The sequence below is a fragment of the Notolabrus celidotus genome, chromosome 16, assembly GCF_009762535.1.
Source record: "Notolabrus celidotus isolate fNotCel1 chromosome 16, fNotCel1.pri, whole genome shotgun sequence".
NCBI lineage: Eukaryota > Metazoa > Chordata > Actinopteri > Labriformes > Labridae > Notolabrus > Notolabrus celidotus.
The window spans coordinates 8,682,145-8,691,080 of record NC_048287.1 but is presented as its reverse complement, the minus strand read 5'-3'; the positions used below and the strand labels follow the sequence as shown (position 1 = coordinate 8,691,080).

The window sequence follows — 8,936 nt, the reverse complement described above, 5'->3', positions numbered from 1 at the left end:
CTTGATGTTGGGTCTTTATGAATCATATAACATAGAGTATGGACTAGACCTGCTCTGTTTATAAAGCATCTTTGGATAACATTTGTTGTGATTTGGCATTCTATAAATAAAGATTGCTTATTGTCAGTATTTGCTGATGTTGTTTCATTCAGTGAAATGTTATTTTATATTAATTAGGGCCTGAGCACTGACACGCAGTGGCAGCGAAGGCCCTATTGAAACTCAAGAGATTTTTAGTACCCGAGCCCCAACAAGGTCGGCGAAGGCCCTATTGTAACCCTAAAGATTTTTCTTTCTTTTTTTCTTTCTTTCTTTCTTTCTTTCTTTCTTTCTTTCTTTCTACCTACCCAAGTAAATTGCCTTTTTGGAGCCTTCAACATGCCCCAAAACTCACCAAAAGTTGTACATGCATCAGGATTGGCGGAAAATTTTATATTTTGATTGTATATATCTAAATTGTATTTTAGCTTTATTCATCTATTTTTATTTTTTGCATATCTTAATTTTATTTAATTTTATTTAATTTTATTTAATTTTATTTAATTTTATTTAATTTTACTTATTGAAAATTCTTCTTGATTGTACTTATGTCTGGGTTGCTGTAACAACTGAATTTCCCCCCGGGGGATAAATAAAGTAATATCTTATCTTATCTTATCTCTTTCATGTGGTGCATCAGGCACACATGTCTCGCCATAAACAGGAAATTGATTTTTGGGGGCTTTAAAATGCCCAAAATCCCACCAAATCCAACATGCTCCTCAGGTGAAAAAATTTGAGATTTTTTGGGGTTTGCAAAAAAATTCTCAATTTTTTTTTTTCAAAAACACCTCCCCAAAGAGGTTATTTTGAGCTACATGCATGAAAATGAATACGCATATTCATGGCATCAGGACGCACAAAAAAATCCTCTCACACCCATATCCAAAACTCAACAGGAAGAGCGCCACCTAGCTTTGACAATTCAAAATGGCGCCCAAATAAGGGTGCATACTTTTGAGATCTCGTCCTAGGGTTTTTCTCTATTTCAGTCCAAACAAGGCACATTCTATAGCAGACACATTGACGATCCAAAATTGTCAGAGGCATTCTGTTCAGACAAAAATTGTGGGCGTGGCAGTTTGTCAAATTTGGAGGTTTTCTTGGCAATCTGCCACAAACTTGGAACTTTAGCATCACCTAAGAGACTCAAGTGGTATACACTCTCAGATCTTGCTTTTACATCATGTGGTGGCTTATATCAGGTGATGGTTTACATGTGGCGGTTGCTCACATAGGCGGAGGCTGCAGGTGTGCGAGGGCCTGTTCATCGCCGCTTGAGGCTTTAATTCATAATTGTTCTTCACTTTTGAACATAACTGAGGAGATGGTTACATTTCATCAGTAAAGCTGTACTATACCATCATTACCTGTAAAAATATTATTGATCAGAGTCTGATGTTTTGAAAGGTTAGAGCCATACTAATCTACACTGGACAGATGCATCAATTCAGTTTTGATCAAGGGGGACATCACTGCTTTAGAATTCAATGATATTATTAAAAACAGGTTTACAGCTTATATAAATTATCACCTTGCTCTGTTCCATGATGGTTGAATGATTTCCTCTGACTGTTGTAGAAAAACGACAAAGGTTAAATGCTACTGAAAAGACTTCAGTAAAGCCATCATGAGACGGTTTTCTGAACAGGATGAAAGGATCTTAGCACTAAAGTTGCACCCTAATATGACTGGAGATTTGGCTTGGACTCACCCTCCAAAGACTTGGGACTTGAATAGATCTCAAGCTTTGGGACTCATGCACACATTGTCAGATTCCACACCACGCACTCTCACCCCTTTTCTTCTGATTTCTTTCTTTCCTACTACACACAGGTCTCTTAAGGGGGTTAGTTGTGCCCAGGAGGTACAGCGGATCACCTAATAACCTTTCCCAAACCAGTGTAACAGCGTAAAGTTCAACACCAAATTCAGAATCACTATCCAATTAAATCAATAAATCATTGTAAATTACCTCCTGTTGATGGTGTAGTCCTTGCTTGTGAAGGATGGGTTATTGCAATTCCTCATCCTAAATATTTTCCATCATATGAGGGGGAAATGAGAATTCAGTCAAAAATGTAAAAATGCAATTGTTTCATAATCCATCAAGGCACTGTGCAGGGTTTGTGTGGAATAAAAATACCTTTATTTGCATCTTAGTGTGAATTTAAAACAGTCAACACATCGGGACCGGGACCAGGACCAGCTTCTGCCTCCATCAGAACTATTGATCCACACTGCTGCTTCATCACATCTATCAGTTCTGCTGTTTGTTTCATTAGAAGGTCAGTCACCACCATCTAGTGGTCAGATAGTAGAACTGAATCATGTGATCAATATGTGGTCTGACAATGACTAGGTTTCTGCCACAGGTTAGACTGCTTCTGACATCACTTTGAAGTTATGAGGATGTGACAGCGCCTTCAGATCAGACGCACAAAGACACCAGGACTGACGAAGGACAAACCAGCAGCTTCTTCTCTCCACACATGAAGGTGGAAAGTGTCTGTAAGCTGACCTGAACTCACGTCAACAGGTGAGAATCCTTCCAGAGAAATCTGTACATGTGTGATGATCAAGATCACTGTGCTCACATAGTGCTGCATCACTGTTTGACTGTAGAAATGTTTCTGGATGCTGATTGGCTGGTTGAAATGTGTTGTAGAGTTTCTCTCTGAGTTAAAGAGCAGTGATTTGACAAAGATTGACCTGTTCTATAGTTTGTTTGTGAAGTAGAGTCAGCAGCAGTTTGTTTGTAATAAGTTTGAGTCACAGCATCAGTAAAAACTGCAAGGAGTGTCTGAACCGGTCTAACAGCCTAGATTAACTTGGCTCAGGTGCTTTGATTTAATAACTGTTGATAGTCTGAGGTGAAAAGCTTGTATGAAGAGGTCAGAAGTCATATATCTTCCAACACTAAGACTGACTCAGTTCAACAGAAGACTCTAGATCTCAACTGTCCCAGAGGCTCCACATCCTTTAGATGGACCAGAGCCAGCCCAGGGGGAAGTGGACTGAGTGTTTGCTTAGGGCCCCTCAGCTGTCATGGGACTCCTAAAAGAACAAAAAAATCACACCTGTCCTGTCTCTGTTTGACATTTGTCAACATTTGAAAATTTAAAGTAAAAAGTAAAGATTTTAAATAGGTTTACAACAAAATAAAGAAATATGTAGCTCTAAACAGAGACTTTTTAGTTGAACTCTTCAATATTATTGTGGTCACCACATTTTAAGGGAGAGTCTGGGGGCTGTGTTTGGGATCCATCAGATCATGTTTGTGGCTCCGATAAGGTTTTAGTCAGTCCTAAATATTTGTGTCATGGAGAGACAGACAACCTTTCACACACACTCACACCTATGGGTAATTTAGAGTGACCAACTAACCTGGTGAGCATGTTTTTGGACTGTGGGAGGAAGCCGGAGTACCCAGAGAGAACCCACAGATGCACTGAGAGGAATGGGAACTGATGTATGGCTTTGTGCTGTAAAGCTTGTTGTAATGATGAACATGTTGTTGTGTTTGTGTGAAGGTGGAGGCTCGGCGATGAATCAGTGTGAGGACAGAGAGGAGGGAGCCCCTCCCTCTAAAAGCACTCTGTGTGGGGAACGTGAAGCTCAGAGGTGAGATGAGGATTGAGGATCTCTACCTGTCCATGACTCTCCTCCATGTCAGAGCGCAGCACTCACATCACTGTGTGTGTGTGTGTGTGTGTGTGTGTGTGTGTGTGTGTGTGTGTGTGTGTGTGTGTGTGTGTGTGTGTGTGTGTGTGTGTGTGTGTGTGTGTGTGTGTGTGTGTGTGTGCCCAAAAACAACAACACAAACCTGACTCTGCTGGACCTGGACCTGAACCCAGCTGTGCGTCCTTAAAGAGAGATCCATCCATGGAACAACCGATTGCTTTCAAACATGGAGATCAGTCTGATCAACCAAAGTAATCATCTATCACATTGTTTTTATCAGAATCAACAATACAAAAGTTTGAATTAATCTCAGCTGCATACAAACCTGAAAGATTTTCAGTGTTCAAGTTCTTCATCAATGTTTGTGATTCTGTCAGTGTCAAACATCAGAGACCAGACTCTCCTAGACCTGGACCAAGTTGTGTGTCCTTAAAGAGTGACTGGTCTATCGGTCGATTTGTGGAGTTCAAAGATGGAAGTCGGTCTGATCATCCAAAGTAATCATCTATCACAACGTTTTTATCAGAATCAACATTTGAAAAGTTTGTAGTAAATTTCAGCCACATACAAACCTTGAAGATGTTCAGTGTTCATGTTTCTTTATCAGTGTTTGCGATTCTGTCAGTGTCAAACATCAGAGACCAGACTCTCCTGGACCTGGACCCAGCTGTGTGTCCTTAAAGAGTGACTGGTCAATCGGTCGATTTATGGAGTTCAAGTCTGTAGAGATGAGTGATGATGAAAGGTAAGACTTTCAAAGTGAACGTCCTGTTGTTGTGTCTGAAACATCTCTAACTGTGGTTGGTGTTTTCTCTGTGAGGGTGAACATTAGTCACTCTTTGAGTTTCTATCAGGATCAGCAGCAGTAAACAGGATTGGAGGCAGAAATAACTGTACTCAGCATGTATCTTCATATGTGTCCTGTGTTTGTAGGAGGATCCAGCAGTGTTTCTACCAGGATCCACTACATAGAATCTATCACATCAACACTGTGTGTCATTATATTATATACACTTCATGATATTATATTTGCTCCACAGAGTTGAAAGATCAGAGGTTCCCATTGGTCAGTCTGCCCAGCAGCATCACACACAGCTGGACTCCATTATGATGGTGTGTAAATGTACAAACACAGCTCCTCCTGAGAATCAGAGTAAACTTTAATTACAACCCAAATCCCCGAAAAGCTGGGAAGCTGTGTAACACATTGATAAACACAGAAGTTGATGCTCTGAAAATAATGTACACCCTATTTGACAACAGTGCAAAGAAACATATCAAATGTTGAAACTGAAAAAAACATTTCATAGAATGCTGAATGTAAATGTATGCTTATTTTAAATTTGATACCAGCGACACGTTTCAAAACAGGGACAACAAAACACTGAAAATTAGTGTAATGCTCAATAAACACCTCAAGGAACATATCCCAACTAATGAGGTTGCAACAGGTTAGTGATATGACTGAGTCAGACAACACTGCATTAAAAACAGACATGAATCTGTAGTGGAAACCACTGCATGGTCTAAAATCATATCCAAAAAACGTTTTCTTTGAGCACAGTTCATCCCTGCGTACACAAATGCAGGTTAAAACTGTATCATGCAAAGAGGAAGCCATATACGTGATCCAGAAATGCAGTGATGTCTCTGGGCTCGAGTCAATTTAACATTTACTGAGACACAGAGAAAAACTGACGTGTGCTCTGACAAATCATGATAACATTATTTTTGTCATGGAGCTTCCCTCAATCTTGTCTTCAATTACATTCAAGTTGACATTTTGTTCTGTTCCAGCTGCGCCAGGAGAACATCATCAGTTTTGTAAAGGCAGAGCTGAAGAGGATCCAGAGAGCTCTGAATCCAGATTACCCAGAATGTTTTGAGAGTCAGAGGGAGGATGAGGATGAAGAGCAGAGGAGGAGCAGAGAGGCCTTTCTGGAGATCACTCTGCACTTCCTGAGGAGAATGAAGAAGGAGGAGCTGGCTTACTGTCTGCAGAGCAGTAAGAGGATTTGAACACATTTAACATGGTGGAGAGAGGAAATGGAGACAACATGGGAGAGGTTTACATGTCAAACTCTGCTGTTAATATGATGCACACATTTGTACCACATCTGTTCACAGCTGATGTGCTGAAGATATTTCAGAGAGGAGGAAAATCAAATCCATCCTGATGTCTGAACATCTAAATTCATCAGACTGATTGTAGCTTCAGATCATTCATCACATTTCTCTTTTGTTCTTTCAGGAACTGTTCCTGCTGCAGAGTGCAGACATAAACTGAAGTCTGACCTGAAGGAGAAGTTCCAGTGTGTGTTTGAGGGGATCGCTAAAGCAGGAAACCCGACCCTTCTGAACCAGATCTACACAGAGCTCTACATCACAGAGGGAGGGACTGGAGAGGTCAATGATGAACATGAGGTCAGACAGATTGAAACAGCATCCAGGACACCACACAGAGCAGAAACAACCATCAGACAAGAAGACATCTTTAAAGGCTCACCTGGAAGAGATCAACCAATCAGAACAGTGCTGACAAAGGGAGTGGCTGGCATCGGGAAAACAGTCTTAACACAGAAGTTCACTCTGGACTGGGCTGAAGACAAAGCCAACCAGGACATCCAGTTCACATTCCCCTTCACTTTCAGAGAGCTGAATGTGCTGAGAGAGAGACAGTTCAGCTTGGTGGAACTTGTTCATCACTTCTTTACTCAAACCAAAGAAGCAGGACTCTGCAGGTTTGAAGAGTTCCAGGTTGTGTTCATCTTTGACGGTCTGGATGAGTGTCGACTTCCTCTGGACTTCCACAACAATCAGATCCTGACTGATGTTACAGAGTCCACCTCAGTGGATACACTTCTGACAAACCTCATCAGGGGGAATCTGCTTCCCTTTGCTTGCCTCTGGATAACCACAAGACCTGCAGCAGCCAATCAGATCCCTCCTGAGTGTGTTGACATGGTGACAGAGGTCAGAGGGTTCACTGACCCTCAGAAGGAAGAGTACTTCAGGAAGAGATTCAGAGACCAGGAGCAGGCCATCAGAATCATCGCCCACATCAAGACATCCCGAAGCCTCCACATCATGTGCCACATCCCAGTCTTCTGCTGGATCACTGCTACAGTTCTGGAGGATGTGCTGAAAACCAGAGAGGGGGGAGAGCTGCCCAAGACCCTGACTGAGATGTACATCCACTTCCTGGTGGTTCAGTCCAAACTGAAGAGCATCAAGTATGACGGAGGAGCTGAGACAGATCCACTCTGGAGTCCAGAGAGCAGGAAGATGATCGAGTCTCTGGGAAAACTGGCTTTTGAGCAGCTGCAGAAGGGAAACCTGATCTTCTATGAGTCCGACCTGACAGAGTGTGGCATTGATATCAGAGCAGCCTCAGTGTACTCAGGAGTGTTCACACAGATCTTTAGAGAGGAGAGAGGACTGTACCAGGACAAGGTGTTCTGCTTCATACATCTGAGCGTTCAGGAGTTTCTGGCTGCTCTTCATGTCCATCTGACCTTCACCAACTCTGGACTCAACCTGATGGAAGAAGAACAAACAACATCCTGCTGGTCTAATATATTGAGAGACAAACCAGAAAAAACAAGTTTCTACCAGAGTGCTGTGGACCAGGCCTTTCAGAGTCAAAACGGACACCTGGACTTGTTCCTGCGCTTCCTCCTGGGTCTTTCACTGCAGACCAATCAGACTCTCCTGGGAGGTCTGCTGACACAGACAGGAAGTAGCTCACAGACCAATCAGGAAACAGTCCAGTACATCAAGGAGAAGATCAGTGAGGATCTGTCTGCAGAGAGAAGCATCAACCTGTTCCACTGTCTGAATGAACTGAATGATTATTCTCTAGTGGAGGAGATCCAACGGTCCCTGAGATCAGGATGTCTCTCCACAGATGAACTGTCTCCTGCTCAGTGGTCAGCTCTGGTCTTTATCTTAATGTCATCAGAGAAAGATCTGGACGTGTTTGACCTGAAGAAATACTCTGCTTCAGAGGAGGCTCTTCTGAGGCTGCTGCCAGTTATCAAAACCTCCAGCAAAGCTGTGTGAGTTAATGAGTGAGACATTTTAAACGTAATTAATTCTGTTCATGACAACTGAAACCATTTGTTTGATCTCCCGATCTTCTTCAGGCTGAGTGGATGTAACCTGTCAGAGAGAAGCTGTGTAGCTCTGTCCTTAGTCCTCAGCTCCCAGTTCTCCAGTCTGAGAGACCTGGACCTGAGTAACAACGACCTACAGGATTCAGGAGTTGAGTTTCTGTCTGCTGGACTAAAGAGTCCACACTGTAAACTGGAAACCCTCAGGTCAGTATAAAGCTGAAAGTAAAATCTTACACTTCCAGAGACAATGGCACAATGAATGTTGGTGACATCAAAACAGATCGCTACACAAGACATTGAGGTTCCTTAAATCATTAGTCAGGACAGGTCAGGAAAATCAACTTATTCAATCCGTCTTCATTGAGGCTGGCTGATGAAAACAAAAATTTCAGACAAGTACCACCAAAAATATTGTTTATAGAATACATAAAACAACATACATGGCTGTGATCATTTCATAAATAACAGCAGCTATGACAAATGTTTACATGTCCACTCAGGTTTGCTGGATGTAACCTGTCAGAGAGAAGCTGTGTAGCTCTGTCCTCAGTCCTCAGCTCCAAGTCATCCAGTCTGAGAGAGCTTGACCTGAGTAACAACGACCTGCAGGATTCAGGAGTTGAGCTTCTGTCTGCTGGACTGAAAAGTCCAAACTGTAACATTGAAACTCTCAGGTCAGGTTTCCTGCTCATAATGTTTATGATTATTTGTATTAAAATTGTAAAAACTGGTTGCTCATTGTATGATTTTTTTTCTAACCCCAGTCTGTCAGGTTGTCTGATCACAGAGACAGGCTGTGCTTCTCTGGCCTCAGCTCTGAACTACAACTCCTCCCACCTGAGAGAGCTGGACCTGAGCTACAACCATCCAGGAGACCAAGGAGTGGAGCTAATATCTGCTGGACTGGAGGACCCACTCTGCAGACTGGATACACTGAGGTATAATCTGACATCAAGAGCTCAAACACTGAATGTATAAAGGATATCTTCTTTCACCAAAAATATCTTGCCATGTTTGATTCTCTTCAGAGTGGTTGGACCTGAATCAGGAAACCCAGACCACTAGAAGACTATCAAATAGAAAAAAAACCTATTCAAA

General features: G+C 42.1%; 1 protein-coding gene across 1 annotated transcript in view; it reads left to right on the top strand.

The window, feature by feature from the left end:
• Positions 1 to 3,586: 3,586 nt before the first annotated feature.
• LOC117827632 (NACHT, LRR and PYD domains-containing protein 12-like) overlaps positions 3,587 to 8,936 on the top strand; it is a 29,362-nt gene continuing 24,012 nt past the window's right edge. The window contains exons 1-10 of the mRNA XM_034704252.1: positions 3,587 to 3,654; positions 3,843 to 3,974; positions 4,116 to 4,205; positions 4,349 to 4,468; positions 4,764 to 4,836; positions 5,521 to 5,728; positions 5,975 to 7,781; positions 7,869 to 8,042; positions 8,339 to 8,512; positions 8,603 to 8,776. Coding sequence (XP_034560143.1) covers positions 3,587 to 3,654; positions 3,843 to 3,974; positions 4,116 to 4,205; positions 4,349 to 4,468; positions 4,764 to 4,836; positions 5,521 to 5,728; positions 5,975 to 7,781; positions 7,869 to 8,042; positions 8,339 to 8,512; positions 8,603 to 8,776 — 3,020 coding nt within the window. The remainder of the gene's footprint in view (positions 3,655 to 3,842; positions 3,975 to 4,115; positions 4,206 to 4,348; positions 4,469 to 4,763; positions 4,837 to 5,520; positions 5,729 to 5,974; positions 7,782 to 7,868; positions 8,043 to 8,338; positions 8,513 to 8,602; positions 8,777 to 8,936) is intronic.